General features: G+C 42.5%; 1 protein-coding gene across 2 annotated transcripts in view; it reads left to right on the forward strand.

Annotated features, from left to right (window-relative positions):
• Window positions 1-16,507: 16,507 nt before the first annotated feature.
• Window positions 16,508-20,003, forward strand: part of BRF1 (BRF1 RNA polymerase III transcription initiation factor subunit) — a 181,883-nt gene continuing 178,387 nt past the window's right edge. For both annotated transcript variants that reach the window (XM_054161745.1, XM_054161746.1), the window contains exon 1: window positions 16,508-16,807. In XM_054161745.1, the coding sequence (XP_054017720.1) occupies window positions 16,621-16,807 (187 nt within the window). In that variant the 5' untranslated portion in view covers window positions 16,508-16,620. The remainder of the gene's footprint in view (window positions 16,808-20,003) is intronic.

A 20,003-nucleotide genomic window follows, 5' to 3' on the forward strand; every position in this document is an offset into this window, starting at 1 on the left:
TATGGCAGAGAGCACTGAGCAGCTACTGCTATTGCTCACTCAGTGAGCTGCTCAGGCTGGGAAATGATGATCAACATGCTGTTTGCACCTCTCAAGATTCAATGTAAGTTCCTCAAAGTTTCCTTAAGGGGAGCAGCCCCAAGAGGCTATTTTCTTGCTGTGAAATAGAGAGGAACAAGTGATTGCATTTCTTTTCCTTGACAAAAGGCATCTCCTCACCAGGCATGGTCTCAGTTACTTATGTCTGCACCTAGAACATGCTGTCGGGCTCAGTCTGCAGGAGTTACCTGGGTAAAATCTGATGGTCCCAGTGTGCCCTGGTTGAAAACACTGTATGGTCATCTAAGCCCTCAGTTACAGCTTGGGTTTTCTGTGGTAATCTAACAACAACCTTGAACTTTCCAGAAAGGATTGAGAAATACTTTGAAGTTCAGATCCTTTAGTCAGCAGAGTCCTTTCCAGGGCTGCCTTCTCAGCATTAAGTGTCTGCTTCTTCTGAGGTAATGTATGTCCAACACAGACAACCCATGCTTGTTTAAGCATGTAAGCAAGACTTAGAAGCCTTTCACACATGACAGTGAGTCATCTTTCCAGTAGGAGAGAGTGAGTCAGAAAGGGCAGTTGACAAGCTTTATTTATCAGTCTCCTGTTATTTAGCCCAGGAGAATTTTACCTTGAAAAACCCACCCTTGTTAATGACAGGCAGAGCTCAGACTTGTATCATATGACTACTGGCTCTTTTCCCATAGGCTTTGCATGCAGTTTTGTATCAGGAAATCACAGCAGTTCTGCCATTTCCATGAATTTTTATTTCTAAAGTGGTTCTGAACATACCAGCTATGGTGGAATAACTCACATGAGATAGGGCTACCATGAAGAGTACAAACTCAAATGCTTCTCAGTGCTGAAAAGAGCCTGGGTGGTTCTGTGCAATAATATTTATGGAGTTCCCATTTACTTTCTTCTCTAAGGGCTGCTCTGCTCAGAGTCTTAACTGAATGCTGCTAGCACGGCCTAGTGTCTTGACTGGCTTTTGATTATGGTTGTGCTGCTCAGAGGCTCCATAAGGGCGTGTCAGGCTTTCCAGTGTAAGTGTCTATTTTCAGAAGTTCTGCTGCTCTATTGTAGAAATTCATGCCAAGTAGAAAGTTGGCAGGAAACATTGCAATTCAGAAATGGAAAAAGGCAGGAAATAAAGAACCTGTCTGATGATTAATTAAGGAAACTCTGCCCTTGGGGGTTTCAGGCTTTGCAGCTGGGAGAGAGATGGCAGTGAGAGAGAGTGTAGTGAAGGGAGACATCTAGATGTGGGGTGACCATAATGTACAGTTGGATGTCTTGAAGACTTGACGGGGTACTTGGTGCTGTGGGTTAGTTGCTTGGGCGGTGTTGGATTGGTTGATGGGTTGGACGCGATGATCTTGAAGGTCTCTTCCAACCTGGTTTATTCTATGTATTCTATGTATTCTATGTATTCTTGAGGTAGAGAATCTGCTTTATCAAGGAGATTGGACTAGATGATCACCAGATGTCCCACCCAACCGCTACTATTCTTTGATTCTGTGATGTGAAAAGAAGTAAATTAAGCTCAAGACCATTCTACTCATGTTGCGGGTGGGTTTGGAGCAGCAATCTGTGAAAGCTGCACCCACATAGCAGCAGAGCTACAGGGCTCAGCAAGTTTTCTGTGAGCTGGTACAGCAGGACTTGGAGGTCTTGCAAGATCCTTGTTTCTGGTCCCTCTGGTTCAGTCCTGTTCTTCTTGTCCTCTTAGGGGCTAGTGGCTGATGCACATGGAAAACCTCAGTCTGGGTCTGCTGATTTTTTCTGTGAGAGACAGGCCAAATAACCTGCAAATAACAGGTTTTGTCCGTTTTTGCTTGCACGCATACAAGCATTTTAGTAGTGTTAAAGTCCAGTGTGACCAAGAGACTAGCACACATACATTCAAGAACCTGGCTCTTTGTTACTGCTAGCCAAGTGGGGACTCACTGGGTGCTGCAGTAATGAAAGATACTATTGTGTTTCCTGATCCTGCCAGTGGATCGGAAATACTTTTTTTTAGTCCACCTTCTTTCCTCTCTCAGCTGAACATAACACTCCACAAGTCACTGACAGAGCTCTAAAGATGCATCTCATTTCTCCAATTTCTTCTGTGGCTTGTCCCCCTTACCTTCTCAAAGCTGCACCTACCGACCAGTCATGCTTCCAGCCAAGAAGGACCAATAGCATTTCCTTTGTACAGACAGCTGGCACTGTGACCTCACTTGCTCCTCACCTGGGGACAGGTGTGTTGCTTGTGGTGCCTTTTGACCTGCAGGTGTGCTGGGGGAAAGAGATCAGCAGTCAAACTGGAAATTGGACCAGGCAGTGATTTGCAGTAGGAAGAGGGATTGTCAGTTTGGATTTCGTTAAGCAAGGCTTTCCAGTGTTGGTGATATGTATTCCTGCTCTGGCTGGGACTAAAACCTTCATCCTGTAAACAAACTGCACTGGAAGCACCAGTCACAGCTCCTGTGGCTCAGGCTAAATTGTAAACATTTGCAGTGTGATTTTTACAGCTCAAAGCAAAGAAACCAAACTGCAATTTGCAGAAGGTGAAGATACTCTTACTGTAGTTCTTCCATGTGAGAGACAGCATTTAAATGTTCAAAGAACAGGGTGTAAGTGTACTGTCACCTGTTACAGTCTTTCTGTTTGGAAGAGACATTGATAATATAAATGTAGTGTATTCTTCCCCTGATCTTGTTTATTTACAGAAGGATAAAGAGACCCTCTCCCCCTTTCTTTGAATACAGTAGAAAGACATATAAACAAGTAGTTTCTGGACACATATTCTTAAGTCTGCTGGTCCTCACAAGGTCTGGCCTCAGAAGGGTCCCCCTCAATGTGACTCTCTTTGTATTTGGCTTTTTCTCTCTTCTATGTCAAGCCAGCACAAGCACATCAGCCACGACCACGTCATAGCAAGCAGGGAAGTCCTTGACTTGAAGTCCTTTGAAAGGATTTCCAATGTTCATCTGTCTTTGCTACATTAGAGCCTGGAAGAGTATGCATGATGTGATTCTGACTATAATGGGATGTGTGGAGATTGTGTGTTAAAGACTTGCCCCAAGGCTGTTGTTAGCATTTTTCAGCATAATAATCAAGAGACGAAGGTGCACCATCTAATTTAGGTGTTCATGGCAAGTCATCTCAAGACAGTGCCCAGATCTCTATATTGATTGGGTTGGGAGACACAGTATTGCAGATCTGGATAGGCACTCATTGCTCCTTTGTACTTAGAAGCTATAAGAATTCGAGTAGCTGAAGTGCTAGATGGATATGTGCTTTTTAGAAGGAGGAAGTTGAGATGTGTGAGAGGGTTATGGTCTGCACAGAGATAAACAGCTCAGATGCACAGAGTTCTGCTATGGACTGTGTGAGAGGCTGATCAGGAGATTATGGGCCAGGAAGGAAGGCCAGCACAGGTAACATGATGGGATAGCATCTGACCAAGAGGACAAAATATATGAGGCTTTCTTGAAGCTTTCTCTAGACAAGTAGAAGAAATGTCAGTGCTTGAAAGTGCTGGGTTTTACAGGATATGCTGACTGACCTGAAATCTGCTGGGCAGGAAACACAGTAAGGCACAAGCAATCCAGATTTCTGGAGTGGATAAGGGACAGTTTCTTCCCCTAGGTGCTGGACAGGCTGTGTAGGGAAGTGTTCTTATTGATTTGCTACTCACAAACAAGGAAGTAGTTGGGGGTTGTGATGGTCAGTGTCAACCTTGAAGAGACCATGAGGTGGTAATTAAGATAATGAGAAATCAGAGAAAAGTGAGTAGCAGAACAATGGCCCTAAGTTCAGGAGAGCAGACTTCGGTTTGTTTAGGGAACTAGCAAGCAGCTTCCCTTACTATATTGCTGTGAAGAGTAAAGGGATGTAGAGAGTTAGGTAATCTTCAAGGACTATCTCCTCCAAGAGTGGTTCATTTCACTGTGCAGGAACCTAAGCAGGCAGTGCCTGAGGACAGCTTGAGTGCACAGACTGAACTCAGACATAAAAAGCAAACATAAACACTTCAGGATTAATTTAGGCATAAACAGGGGTTTTGGATATGTTAACATTCTTTATTTCAACACTATTTCAGAAGAGCTGCCTAGGAACTACTTAATTCTCTTCAGACTTTTAGTTGGAAGCATGAACAAATTTTCCAGGCCTGTAGCAGGAGACTGTGTCCCCTGCTAACTGACTGTATGAAGCAAAACTCATAAAGTTTCTGAAGCGTTTCTGTGGATGATGAAATCTTGGGGAGCAAAACTCTGCAAGAATTGAGCTTAACTTTGCAGTAATGGTGCAACTTCAAACAGGACAAAGTTGGCTGTGCTTATTAGCAACTAAGTAGAAATTTATATAATCTCTTTGAAAAGTAGTCCTTATTGATCTCCATTCTGAGCTATTGGCTGGTGAAAGTCCCAATGTCAGTCCCATGTATAATCTTTCAGCAGAAGTAGGGAGACTATGGAAATGTGAGCAACCTTACCGAGAGCACACCTGCATTAAAATAATAAGTTTCTGTGCAATTCTAAGTGTTCATTTGCAAACAGGCGTTGATTGCTGTGTAGCTGTCCACTTGGCATGAGCAGAACTATATTATTTTTTAGTTTTAGACCTTTCCACAGTCAGAAACATTTGGCTGTTGAGGCTGTTGGCTGTTACCACTCAAGAAGGGACGTGCTCTTCAAAGAAGGAAAAAAATTGATGTACAACACTGAACAGAAGGTTTGTAGCAAAGCAGAGAAGTCAGGTAAAAATCCAGGATTCTGTGTTTAATATCAAGAGTAACTTACTGGTTAAATGTGCTTACATGTAATACAATAAGCTCTGCAGGGTAATAATTATCTCTGGACATTTATTTTCTTTTAGCCAAGATCACAAAAAGTTTCATTGCAAGATAAATATCCCTGTACTCAGGAGACCAAAAAAAGCTATCAAGTGAGAACGAACAGGGCTCTAAGTTTTGGATTTCTTCATAGTATTCCAATTTAAAAGAGAATGAGCAAAGAATAAAGGAAACAGTAAAACTGTAACTTTGTAGTGTAAAAGAACACAATTCAAGTGTTATAAAGACATTTATAAACACAGTTATTAATGTCAATACACTGTTCTACCTTTCCAGTGAGTTCCAGATGTGAGTCTTTGTCAGTTACCTTGAAGATCAGAAACTTGTCCCTATGTTGTATTTTGTATTTCTATGGTTTCATGTTCTTATCTATTATCCAAGGCAAGATTGTTCCTGGTGAACTAATATCAATGCAGTCACACATCAGGATTGTGGCTCCTTCAGTATTCATTAGTCTAGGATCAAATTGGTATTTAATTGGTCCAGTTTGCAGAACAGAGCCCTGGCTCTCAAGCAACAAAAAATGGGCATTTCAGACCTGACACACCCTTCTCACTTTCCCAAGCACCCACAGACCTTGTCACCCTTGAGTTTGGCTGAAACCTACAAATGGGGCCCTGCGTCAGTGAGCTCCTGAAGAGGCCCCATGGCTGCAAGGGAAGGAGAGAGAGAGAAGAGTCCATATGGGTGCTGGTATTTTGCCTGGGATCTTCATAGCTTTGAGAATGTCTTCAGATTTTGGAGATGGAGCACTGTTACTCACAGGATTCTTACAGGTGGGTCCCAGCTTCTCAGTGTTGCCATCTTGGAGGGAGAAGCCCCATGGCTTTTGATGCCAGACGCGTATTTTGCATTTCAGGGGAAGACAAAGGAGCCTGGCTGGTAACAGCAGGTACAGGACAGCCAGTACAGGACACCAGAAGGTACTTCCAGTGCACAACATGGAGTTATTTTGGTCTCACCAAATGCAGTACCTTTGCTATTTATCCTTGAATGTCTTTTACTAGCTTTGTGTTTATTTATAGTCACAACTATAGCCTGCTCTGTAACAATGTTGATAATTCTCAATGCAATGGCATTTGTAATGGTGAGCAAAATGCAGGAGCTGGCCCCTTTTGGTGGCACACTGTCCAGTGCTGATGGCAGTATATCACAGAGAACTCAGGAATTCTTGGCTTGCTTTCACCTGGAGAATAAATGGGAAGAGGGAGACAGAGCTCAGAGACAAGTTGCACAGGCATCCTCATAAAGGTTTAGTGATTTTGGCAAGACAATTGAAAGTATTTTACAAGGAATCTGATAAGTTTATAGGAAAGTTGGACATCTATGAATGCCAAGAGCTTCTCATCCTTCCGAGGCAAGACTATTAGGACCAAGCTTATTATAATTAGTTCCTGAAGTATCCCATGCTTAGGACATTCCTCAACTCACTCAATTCATGCTCTACTGCTGGTATTCTAGTTTGGAACAAGGGAAATTGAGTCCAACAACACGCTATTGGAGTCTCTTCAGGAAAGACATGAATCAGGGAGAGAGCAGACTCAACATTCTCATTGGTTAATATTTATATCAAAGAAATGAACTAGTCTTTAGGTTGGCCTCCAAGAAAGGAAGGTCAATTTGTTAGAGCAGGGTATTTTAAAGGTTTTTTAAAATCCAATTTGCTAATATTATGCAATAGTCAAGGCACACATAGGATCTGGACCTGAATGCTCTATTGGTCAGTGTGCCTCCCTGTTCAGAGTGCCACAAATTTCCTGGCACCAACAAGAGTGATACCTCAGGGCTTTTTGAGGATTAAGCCTTGGCTGTCTGTGCTGACATTCTCTGTAAAGGTCAGTTAGCCTTTCCTGTGTTCCTTGTCAAACTCACTGACAATGAGCCCCTTTCCTTTGCTTCAGATGATTCAAGCCTTGGTCATGCCCTTGACTAATGAGCTATTTTGGTTTCAGAGCCAGCTGTTTCTCTGGTGCAAATCGGTGTAGCTCCGATTTGAAGTAACAGGAGATGACACTGGCTTTTACAACCTTGCTGCTTTGCTAGTGTATCTCTTTTGGCAAACCCTACAAGCAGAAACACAGCTTATATCTGCAAAGAGTGCTTGAAGCTGTAGGTCTGATTCCAGTTTCCTGCATGAAGGGATGTGGAGCATCATAGCTGCTTGGGTAGTGTAACAGTATAATACAAAGCTTTCATTGTCACAGCTATGAGCATGATTTGTTTACAATCATGATGGAAAATACTACTCTGACAAATCTCTTGAGTGTGGGCCAGGGCTGAGGACCTGTCTGCATATTTAGATGCCCCCTACTGTCATTTTTGGTCTGTCTTCTGAAAAATCTGTGGAATTCTTCATTCGTTAGTGTCTCTGTGATGTAAGGTCTCTTAGAATCTTCCTCCTTCTCTCCCTCTGCATTGTGCCTTCCCAGTGCATCAGCTGCAGTTCCATGCTGTCAGACATGGCTTTGCCTGCAAAAGCTGTGCCTTCCTCCCAAGCAGGTCTTTCTTCCCCACAGTATTAATGCTCCTAATGGCTCAACAGCAATCCTGGTCCCACCAACTCACCACCATGCCATCTGTATGAATGAAGCCACTCCATCAGCACTCAAGCTTGCCAAATCTGTGCTTTTCTTGTTTCTTGGATCAGATTCATCTTTGAATGGATTCTTCCACCTCATCCTTTCCCTTTCTCATGGTCAAAGAAATTTCTCTCTTGTTCTGTGTCTCTACACTGCAGGAGAGCCAACCAAAATAGTGTAACGGGATTTAAGTAGCCATATCTCTGTTGTATAGTCAGATAACTTGGGGCCATTGACGTCTGGTGGGTAGCCCAAGGTCAATAAAGAAAGTTTGTGTCACAGCCTGTAATTATAACTAGTTTTCCTGAATCCTAGTCCTTTATCTTCGTCATTAGAGCACCCATAATAGCTCTTTTCTACACTTCTCCTTGCATGTACTAATGAATGTTTTCCCTTCCATATTTAGTAATTTCTGCCATGAACTCTTTATTGTGTACTCAGATGCAGTCTGCCAAAATGATGTTTTTCCCTTGACTAAAGTGGTGGAAGCATATAATTCTGATGAGATTTGGCTTCTTCAGCTAATGGACCAGCAAAGTGTTTTCTGTTGCTGAATTTTCTTTAGTTCTTGAAATCGGTACTGAGGCAAGTCCATTTGTGTAACATTTGTCTCATGATAAATAGGGATCATGAGTATGAAATCCAGACTTCTTATATCAGTCTGAACATACCAGACATTCTTTAGGTCAGTATTTGGAAAAAAACTATCACAGGCAGCTTATGGGGCAAGAGTGGATTTTATACATATGACTTATACTCTGGTTTTAGCATAGCAATATCTGAAGCATTTATCAGTGACTCATTTGTTAAAATACTGGGTCTTGAAGCAAGGAACTAATCTTGCTGCTTTTGTTTCTGTGCTTTCTAGTATATCTCATGGAAAAAATTTGCAGTCATGCTAGACTTTGCCCCCAAGGAAGGTCATATTCCTTTAGCACCTGTTGATTAAGAGAGTACCTGAAGCTCCCTTCCTTGCTTTTAATTATTAAGGATGATTGAAATGTCTGTGGTTATTTCTAACAGTTGCTGGAATGCTGAGATAGTAGATATTTACCTGTTCTGGCCTGCTGGGCTGGAAGAACCCAAAAGCAGTCATTTGTTTACATTAAGATTCTCATTCTGATGAAGTTTGCCCCAGAAGACTCCACAGCTGGAGGGTGCTCTATCTGCTGATATTCTGATGAATGCTGTGCTGCTTTTCGAGACCTTTTTCAGGGCTGGCTAGTTTTTGTCATTTGCACCTTCTCTAGTGCAGAGATAATGCAATTCCTCGTACACTCTGGAAGAAATGTCAGCTAGTTGGGACTATGTGACAGTGGAACTGCATGGAGACACTTCCCCAGCCTGGATCCATGGAATGGCTGCCTCTGCCCTGCAGGATCTCACACAAAAAAACAGACTGGGGAAGTGTCTCCATGCAAGTCCACTGATTAGCTTGTACATTGTTTTCAAACCTGTTATTTTCCACAGGACCATGACCCAGCAGAGTGTCCCAGTGATTTCCTACTTCGAAGTCTCCTCATGGTCATTGCTCAATTATTTTTTATTTTTTTCCCTTATTCCTGTTATTAAATTGTGGGATTTACTCTTTGAAATAAACAAACAAAAAAAACCACCCACAAAAGCAAACCACAAACCCAAAGCAAATCAGAACACCGTAACAACCTTTCAGTTCTGTTATTTAAATTTGTTAGCAGGATACATGTGCTTACTAACTCAGAGTGTTTATTAGCTGATCATTTATTCCTTAAACTATGAGAAGAAGTTTTAGCTTTCTAATTTTTCTAAACCTGTTTCTGTCTGGAAAAGCTGATGAAATCTCACTTTTTAACAGCAATTGCTTATCCTGTCTTTAGCAGACATGATGGTTGCAAATGAAAGGTGACCACAGAGGGAGTGGCTAAAATGTCGCAGTTGTACATTGTTGTATGATGTGTTGTGAATGTGTTGATGATTATTAGTCACAGTGTATATTGGGAAAGGCTCTTCGTGAATTTGTATACCACAAAAATAGTTTGGTTTCGCTCTGAGCCTGCTGAATTGCTGTTTCAGCAGGATATTTGTTGTAGCTTGTTTGATTTCAAAATCTTTGGTCATCTGGATAAAATTTCTGTAGTATGGGTGAGGAGTCATGGTTGTAGCTCTAAAGCTTCATTCGGATGAAAGTTCTACTGTTACTCTTTAGTGTGAGATAGGCAAGAAGGGAAGAAAGGATATTTGTTAGAAATGCCATCACTGTAATTTTATTATTTTGGGAGCATCCTTTCCACTCACATCTTATATAAAGCCCCTTTTAGTAGGGGCTCTCTCTATATGTGTAATTTCATAGGCAAAAAATGTATAAGAACGTCCTTGTCTAGCTTTCCCTGCCAAAGGAAAACATATAGCAGTTAAGATCAATATTTTCTGAACTTCTGCATGCATTTGGGTGTGGATTTGAGCATGCTTAGAGCTCTCTGAAATGCTTTGCGTGCTGCTAGTAATATACACTGTTTACAGACAACATCAATTATTCCTGTCTACTGTATTCATTTTTTTAAAAAGCTTTTGTGTAATTCTCAGCAATATGATACAAACATAACTCATGTAATGAAAACTAGTTAAAAAGAGACTGAAGACCTCATTGTTCAGTGGAATACACAATCTGCTGACTGCTTTGTTCAATTTGGGCTTCAGACTGTAAAGTCCTGGGTCAGGTTTTTTTATAATCTTGGTGTGAGCTGACTGATTGAAGCACAGACAATGGAAGGGCAAGCTAAAGGCTCCAGATCTTACTGGCTTATTGTTATATCAGATTCCCAGTTTTAATTTACTGAAAGAGCCATGTTTATCCCATTAAAAAGGGAAAAAGAACTCAAAATTTTGATTTTAACGATTTTAATGGTGACAGGTGGTAGCCTGAGTCTGCAGCCCCTTGAAGCAGATAGCTGAAAGAGGTGAACCAACCAATCCTCCTAGGGTAATGCTAATTCTCAGTCAGATTGTCAGTACAGCAACTCCTAGTTCCCATCTAAGAGGGAATTGTAAAATGCAGGAGACAGCAATGATCCTTTTGATAGTTTCACATTTAAAGAAAATATTTAAATTATGCAAGTGATTATTTATTTATTTATTTAAATTTAGGCTAAGTCAAATTATTAGTATGAAATAGTTTGATTTATTCCACGCACCTTTTATGGCTTCCCTCTAAAAAATATTAGTCATGCAATTTATTCAACTAATTCAAACTAGGAAATCTGCCAAATTCTTGAAAATTCTCCAATGCCAGCAAAGAACTATACTGTGGCTTCTCTAAAATCTAGTGTTGTGTTTGTTCAGCCTGCTCATAGTTTTAGGACAATGACGTGTGGCATTGATTGATAGCTTCTTTAGCACTGGATTACCTTTTGCATATTTGAGGTACTGGGACTTTCTCCACAGAAGATCACGTAATGACACACAGCTTATTGAAAGGATAATTCTTTGATGCCTTTTATGACCCAAGCAAGAGAAAACTGGCCTCGCCCACAGGCCAACCAGTACTTATCCAAGCTGCTTACTGCTTCATACCCTTTTCTGCTGCTAACAGGCTGTGTGAAGCAGGATACTGTGTTCCTTACCCTGCTTCCAGCCTTCCTCGCATGCTGGCAAAAGCAGAGGCTCCCGTGTGGCTGTAGCAAGTTTCTCTCATCTCTGCAGGGTTCAGTCTGAAGGGCATCCCTCATGGCCAAAGGAGTTGTGACATTACTATACATAAATACATATCATACATAAATACTTTGTCTTGGCACACAATTAATTTCATGGTCTTCAGTAATACTTGACTGGTCTATTATTCTTTGATGCTAGCACAGTCATTCTGATTATGGCAGGCTGCTGCCTATTAAATGCCAATAAAGATGATTTGGACTATTAATACTGCCTGGTGACAGCAGGATTTTTATAATCCTGCTCTAAAGTAGCTAGCAAACTCCTGTTTAAGAGGAGATCTTTTCTTCTAATCCTGTTTATGACTTGTTAGGTATAATTTATAAATGCCCAGCACTATCTTTGATCTTACAGACATAGTTTATAGCATTGTTTTTTAACTGCATTGAGTTTATCTCTGGTTCAAAGCAGAGAATCCACTATTGTGCAACTACTTTTCCAAACCTATTCTTCAAAACTAAAGGAAATTCACTTCTGATTTTCTTTTTGATGTGCTTCTATAGCTTTCCACTTGCTGGTCTGGACTTCAGGCTTGTAGTTCCAAACTCAGGAAAAAAATGAAAACATGAAAAATGACAGGCAGTTTGCTTCTGTATTTGAATTTACACACCCATCCATCTCTGTGTTCTTTTTTTTCCCTTGGCAGATGAATATAAATATTTTCAGTTTATAGAGAAAATGTATTTGCAGAAAAGTATCCACTCATCAAGCTTGCACATAAAAACGGCACTTACAACCTGTGATTTCCTCATTTTAGGTCAATTTCTAGGCACACAGTTGCTTAAAGAGGCACTTAGCTGACTGGAATGATTTTCTGATGGTGAGTGATGATTTCATTAATGTTTGATCATGTCTCAGAACACAAGAGCTGCAGACAAGTGGTGCTGTGTTTTCACAGGAATGTTTGCCTGTGCTTACCTCCCCAAGTGATGAAGGACTTCAGTTAATTCAATGCAGAATATTACCAATGCTTCATTGTAAAGGGCTTCCTCTTAAATGACTTCTCTGAACAGATTGTTTTGTGTTCAGATTGTGGCTGATCGACATTGCACTGCTTATCTGAAGGACGAGTTGCTCTTGTGAAGTGATCCTGATTGAGAGAAGCTGAAAAACATGTGTCAAAAATCCTGACTGACATGAAAGAGGAGCGATGGGAACAACAATTCACCACTCACTATAGCACAACAACTCATGGTTACCAGCTGAAATGTTTAAGCAATTTGAAAACTTGCTACTCAACTAAATTGTGAGACCCCAAACCACCGGATGCTGTGGATCTTGAAAGCATACACAGATCAAAAAGTGATTGAAGAAAAGATAGCATGAAACTTCAGCTAATGAAATCCTCAAGTTACAGATTGCTAGAAACTAGGAGACCATATCTATTTTTACTTTGCTTACATCCTTCCTAAAAGCACTCACTGATCAACCATGCATCTTCAAGTGGTGTGCTGGCAGAGGCAGATACTCAGAGCAAATAACTGGGCAGTAATGTTACTCAGAGCTTCCAGCAATTTGCAGTTGAGAGTCCTCTTTAACTGGTGTTGGCTTCTGGGTCTTTGTACTCAATATCCCTGAACTTTCCCACTGCTAATTTTTTTTTGGTGAAATTTCTAAGCCATAGTTTTCTGCTGTCATAATGTACTAAGAATCATACCAGGCACAGATCCTGGGAAGGTAACTGGTAAAGCTGTCAAGCATCTGTCACTTATTCGGGGAACAAGGCTCAGCTGCACAGTATTGTCTCTGAACAGCAGGGATGAGATTGTACAGAGATAAGTTCAAGGTTTTGCCAGATTGGTTTACTACATGATTTAATAGCAGCCCAGACCTTTTTTTCTCAGAATGTACTTCCCAAAGCTTTTTGTAAATTACCATTTATTGATAAACGTCATCAAAACAATGATAGGAAATAATTTTAAAAGTCACAGACCACCGACACAAAAATAATGCACGAAGAGTGAAGCACATGGAAAATCAGTCTAACCTGAAGAAGCCTGGCAGATCCTCGACTATTTCATTTTCCTTGGCTGCCCTCTCGTGTTCATCACTGGGTGTAACCAGATGCATTCAGACTGGCACAAATAAAGAGTATCCACTTTATCACCTTATAAGGTTAATTCTTTGCGAAATCCTTTGTTCCCCCTCTATCTGGTATCCCTATGACTTCGTCTCTAAAGAATCCATGTGCAAATTTGCAGGTTGCACAGCCTTATTTTGGACAGGCCTAATCCAAAGAAGGCTTCCTCAGCTTGTGGTTTGTCCCAGGTTAAGTGGATATTTAACTTACTGAGAGAGCTCAGCAATGCTCTTAGGCATGAGTTCAAGAGGACTGATTCCAGCTGAAATGCCAGAGAGCTGAAGATGGTCATAGCAGCTGATTAAATCAAGGGATTTAAACCTTGTGCCTCCAACTGAAAATAATTGCTGCATTGGGAAGCTCAGTAGCCAGAAGGTTGAACTATGACCAGAAAGCTAGAGAGCCTCTGGCCTTTCTGTCATAAGGTACTTAAGCATCTGCTTCAAATCATTATATTTATGGAAAAGGATCCATCTCCTATGGAAGTACATAATGTGTCATAAGCTTGCTCTAGTATAGTCCCTCAAGTCCTGTTCAGCATTTGCAGGAACAGAGTGGGATTCCCTCTGTCTTCCAGATTTGTACAGCTCATTTGCATTCTTCCAACTGTTGTATGAGTCCTAAAAAAAAATTAAAATCTTATTTTTCAAGCAAATGAGGACTGGTCTTCTCTTTCAAACCTCAGCAACTGAACACCAAACACGCACAGCCATGAGTGGGTTGTTTTGGGGGTTGCTGGACACAGCAGGAAGGAAATTGGTCGGTGTGGGCTAACAGACATCCTGATCACCACTTTTTTTCATACTTAAAAGTGAAAATAGGAGGCATCAAATATGAGGGTAGGTGAAATGAAATATAGGTCTTTTCCTTTTAACTAAAAGGGCAAAATATTGCAGAGAATGGGGTTTACCCAATACAAATTTTTAAAATCGATCAGTTCTTACTGTGGCTCAGGCTTTGGACAACTTACTGAAAGGTTATTATTTTGTTAGTCTAACTGACCTGAGTTATGGATTATTCACTCAGCAGGCTGAATGTTATTGGTCCAAAATATTTTAGTCAACCCTCTTGCAAGTAGAAAGGACAAAGATCTTACAGAGGTGAAAAATTATTAATGTTTTGGCCAGAAATGTGTGAGATATTTAGGGGTATTGTGTGGGAAAACTTTCATGAGTGAGAGGCAAAGGACTTCAGTCTTCAGGACAGGAAACTAATTTTCTTTAATCAGCACTAACTTCACCTTATAAGAAGTTAAAAATGAAAATACACTCCCTTCTTCTCTAGGACATGAACTTTTTTCGCACAGCAGCTGTGCGTTATAGTCTCACTAGGGCCCTCTGCCGCTCACAGGCAAAGTGAAAAACTTGGGACTCAGAAAAGGCTTGTAACACTTAATCAGCAGTAGTTTTGGAGAGATTTAGCTTAAGTCCTCATGTATCAGGTCTAGGACTATACTATATTAGTCGCTACTTAAGAGAGTTAAGAAGGAACTTTTAACTGGAAATCTGCTTGCTTGTTTATGCTGGCCTCTACCAGAGGCACAGTATACAACATAGGAGCTGATCTGAGTTGTTTTAATTGAAATATTCTGGTATTCAAAGGACTTCACTATGAGAGGAAAATTATGTACTTCATTAATTTTTCTCTCCCTATTATTGCTAAAAATATTTGTCTGTTTGGAATGTAATTTTACTCTGACATTATCTACACAGTGCATAATTTTATGAGATCATGGTTGGCTGCTATGGCACCCCTTACCTCACAAGCTGCAGGAGGAATTTCAGGAAGGAAATAAAATCCACAAGCAGAGGAATTTAAAGAAACCAACAGTTCTTATTTTCACAAATACATCTCTTAGAACAGAATGAAAAAGGACAATAAGGAAGAAGCCAACCTATGTGCACAGTGGCACAGTCTCCATTATGATATTGCCATTTTCCTTTTGTGGAAGACCAGGACCTGCAAATTTTTAGGCATATTGTAGAATTTCATGCCTATGAGATGCTCAGCTTTCTGGGTGGAACAATAAATCTTTAGAATGTGCCACAATGTGCTTCTAAATATGCTACATCTGCTCATTTTGTACCGTGTATCTGGTCAGTTCATTGAGATCAGTATGTAATACTTGGCTGCATCTGAGTAATTTGGTGGAAGACATACTGGCAGCAATGAGTTTGTAAGAAAGTGAGTTTCCATATTAATTGGTTTGTGTATTTGTAAGCAAATATGAAATTCTGTGTAAACATACAGCTACAGTACCTATTCTGCATGCTAATTTACTACATGCAGGTTGAGTTCTAAAGTGGGCAATAATTTTCTGGGATAAAAAATGGGTTCTTTGATTCAGGAACTAGTAACCTCAAGACTTACAAAGAGTAGACTTCAACGTTAAGGCCTCTTTGTTCTGCAGGCTCAAAGTGCTTTACTAAAACTGACTCATTATGTCTCACACAACTTGTGTCTATATATTACAGAATGATTGAATTTGATTTGATGAGTTAATACATTTATTGAAGCATAACAAACATTAGACTCTTGAAATGCAAGTACGAGTGTTGTAGCCCTTTTATTTTCAGTAAACACGAGAACTGGCATATAGCAGAACATGCAGCCCACGTTTCACTGTATGCCATGTGTTTTTACACAGCTTTGAATTATTATATGCTTTGCATGGTGTCAGAAGTAGTGCTGCTTCAGCTGCTGTGCAAATTTAATGTTATCAATGCTTTTTTTCCCCCCAACAAATCACCTAAATTGGGAGGGAGGACAAAGACTGGCAGACAGGATGCGTTATTACCCTTGTTTTACCATACAGAAACCGTGGAACAAAGTTATTAACTTATAAAAGGTTAGATATGCAGTCTATAGGCTGCGGGGAAAAAATTTAGGGAATCTTCACGTTAATCTGAAGGGCTGCGTTCCCAGTTTGCAGAACTCCAAATACCCAAATGCAATGCTGGATGCCGGTAGATCCTCACCGCTGGTAGCACAACACTTTAAAGCGGAGGAATGAGGTCATTTACTTGGGCATAGAGAAGGGAACCACCGAAGTGCACCAGCGCCCTTGGCGTTTCACGATCCCCAGCATGGTGCCTCCTACGGAGAGCACAGGAGAGCTACCGCAGCTCCAAGAGGGATACCGGCTCCGCAGCCCGGCGCAGCCCGCCGCGGGCAGTGGAAGAGGCCGCGCCCGGCAGCGACAGACAAAATCGCGCGAGAGGGGGCGGCCGCTGCTGTGCTCCTCCCTCTGCCGGTCCCGGCGAACGAGGCCTACGCCGAGGCCGGGCTGTGCCGTGCCGGACGGGTAGCGGTAGCGGCGAAGAGGAGGAAGTAGGTGGTAGGCAGCGGTGGCCCGGAGCCCGGCCCGGGCCGAGGCGCCGGGCAAGATGCCGGGCGGACGGGTATGTGCCGCCTGCGGCTGCTCGGAGATCGAGGTGGACGCGGCACGAGGGGACGCGGTGTGCACGGGCTGCGGCTCGGTGCTGGAGGACAACATCATCGTCTCCGAGGTGCAGTTCGTGGAGAACAGCGGCGGCGGCTCCTCCGCCGTAGGGCAGTTCGTGTCCCTGGATGGTGAGCGGCGATGGGCTGGGGCGGGGCGCACGTGTGCCGGGGCTACGCGGGGCCGTGCGGGACCGGGGAGGGAATGCGAGGGGACAGTGAGTAGGATAGTGGGTGCTGGGGGAACGGGGGTCAGTGGGTGGGGAACAAGGTGCGAGAGGTCAGTGTAGGGAAGAGTGAGTGTTGGGGGGACAGGGGACTGCTTGGTAGAGAGGTTGTGAAGGGTACTGGGGCAGTGCGTGGGACAGAGCGTGCTGTGTGGGCAGGACGGTGTATGGGTGCTGGTGACACTATGTGAAGGGTCGGGACAGTATGTGTGGGGAGGATGCTGGCTGGAGAGTGTAGGGACCGTGTGGGAGATGGTGCTGATGAGACTGCGTACTGGGGAGAGTGTAAGGGAACAGAGACAGTGCACAGGTGAGGGCGCTTTGGGCATTGTGGGTTCAGGGACAGAACAGGGGGGTGAGGGTGCTGTGCTGCGAGTACAGTTACGGGGATGGTTCGTGCAGGAATGAGTACTGGAGGGTGAGGACACTATAGGGAAAAGGATGCTGTGAGTGGCATATAGGGCTGGTGCATGGGCAGGTGTACTGTGCAAAGGGGTGCAGGGGACAGCGCCTGTGGAAAAGCGTTGGGCACAAGGACAGGGATGGTGCATGTGTGCTGGTGCTGGACAAAGTGTAAGTGGGGAAGAGTGCATGGGGAGGTAGGACTGCTGTGCAAGGTGAAACAAATGGGGCGAGGGGAAGGCTGGGATGAATTGAGAAAAGCTGTGTGAGATGGGAGGGGTGCTCTGTGTGATGGAAGTGAATGCTTGAGGGACTGGACTCAAGGTGTTGAGTGGGTACATGAGAGGAGGAGTATATGGACTGAGTAGGTGCACAGGGGATGGGACATATATGAAACTGGTTGAGGCAGAGGACAGGAGAGTTGCATGTTTGATGGATAGAGGTAGTATGTGGAAGCACTAATGCAGTGTGATGGGAGGAGAAAGGCTTGAAGTGATGGGTCAGGAGTCTCCTTCTGTAAATAGATGGGTTGTGGTATTTGTGTGAATGCCCTGAAGGATAAGGTCTGTGTGCCAGGAAGAGGATATAGTGTTTGGAAGGGGAGAGAAGGAAAATAGGTGTAGGGAGGACATAGTGATAGTATTTGGAAGTGGAAAGAAGGGAAATGGGTGTGGGGAATGTGTTAAAGGAGAAAGACTCTCAAGAAGCATAGAAAGGAGCTTAGCAGTGAAACAAGGGGGACTGATGGATTGTGTGGCTCTGGGGAAGAAAGAGATTGTGGTGGAGTGGGCAATGCTGTGTATTGGAGTTCAGGAATTTACTGTAGACTAGGATTTATCTGTCTTCCAACTCGGGATGCTGTCATTACTTTCTGATGCCATATTTTTTTTATAGCTTATGAGCAGCTCTTGTCTCTTTCATGTTTTCCTATAGTGATGTGGAGACAACATTTTTAAGGGCTTGTACTGCTGTTTTCTTCCCACCCAAAATTATGCAGGACAGATGGCATGCAAGCAAGAGCTCATTTTGGAGTGCCTTTATCCTATGAAAAAAATATTACAAAGAAAAGGGAAGTGCATAATACTGAGGCTTTTTCTTCTGAATGAATGGGTGAATTGCACAGTAATTTCATAAGTTCCTTTAAGGACTTTTTTCCTCTTATGCAAGTTCTGTGATGCTGTTGCTGGATTATCTTTTTTGATGGGTAGTGCATTATTTCCTTGCCAGTTATATGTCATGTTTTACTCTGAAAAATTAATTCTAGCACCCATTAAAGGCAGATAAACACTGAGGACATTTGAGTGTGCTTATGATGGCTTTATCTGGCTGGTGCAAGATGTGGTTGCAGGGGCTTCACTGTGTGTTCATACTGTGAGCTTCGAGCCAGTCCCCATGTGCATTTATTTTGGTGAAATATTGTTTGTGTAAACAACAAAGCAAGACTTTCAAAGTGATGCTGTTTGGTTACTAAGTTACTGCAAGGATGAGTGTGGACCTTGTTTCACAGTAAATATTTTAAAGGAATTTGAATACAGATGGTTTATGCTAGACTTATTTTGACACCTAATTCTTTATGTTCCAAAACAGGTGCTTCTGTTATGAAAGGCTTAGATGGGTTTACTCTTCACTGGGTAAAAGAATTGGCTGGATGGTTGGGCCCAAAGAATTGTGGGAACTCAGGTTGTTTAGCCTGCAGAAGAGGAGGCTGAGAGGAGACCTTCTTGCTTTCTGCAGCTGAGACAAGGTTGTGGTGAGGTGGGCACTGGTCTCTTCTCCCTAGTAACCAGTAATAGGATGAGAGGAAATGGCCTCAAGTTGTACCATGGGAGATTCAGGTTGGACATTGGGGAAAATTTATTCCCTGAAGGGATTGTCAAAACCTGGAACAGGATGCCCAGAGAAGTGGTAGAGTCACCACCTCTGGAGGTATCTAAAAGACCTGCAGATGTGGTTCTGAGGGACATGGTTTAGTGGTGGACATGGCAGTGCTGGGTCAATGGTTGGACTTGATGATCTTAGAGGTCTTTTCCAACTGAAATGATTCTATGAGTAAGTTTTTGTTGTTTTTGGTTTTTTTTTGCTTAAGTGAGTGATGCAAGCTAATCTGAAAAGATGTATTTGTGCTGCAATAACAGTGTCTTTGTGATGTGTGTTTGTTTACTATGCCTGTATGACAGTGATACAAGTCCTTGAGAATGGGGAGAAGTCCTTTTCTGTCTAAGCAAGACAAAAATTATATCTCTGGGTGTTGTACTGGCTGGAGAATTTCCAATGGAACATGTATTTCTCTTGAGTCAGAAAACATGTATTTACTGAGAGCAACATTTTCTGCTGACCTGCAGCTTTCAGTGACTTCTGATTATATAAGCAGGTTCCCATCAAAGTTACCTGCTTTTAACACCTTTTCCTGTCATCTTTATCAACTCTTTAGATCTGTGGCTCCGAGGGATCCCCTCCCCTGTGTATGAAATGCCTTGGGCTGAGGGCTTCTCAGACTGCAGTCTGGTGTTCCTGGACAGCCCTGTTGTGTTGGGCATTCTCCAGAGGTGCCGGGACATCTTTTGAAGCTGGGTTCTTGGTTAGTAGGGCCAGGGATCTTGGGGACCATTACCTCGGTTTTCTGTTGCAGATCTAGGAGTTGAATGGGAGGGGCTCTTGGTGTTTATAGACTTCAGAGCTCGTAGCTGTGGAACAAGGTT

This window comes from Dryobates pubescens, chromosome 5, assembly GCF_014839835.1.
Source record: "Dryobates pubescens isolate bDryPub1 chromosome 5, bDryPub1.pri, whole genome shotgun sequence".
Lineage (NCBI taxonomy): Eukaryota > Metazoa > Chordata > Aves > Piciformes > Picidae > Dryobates > Dryobates pubescens.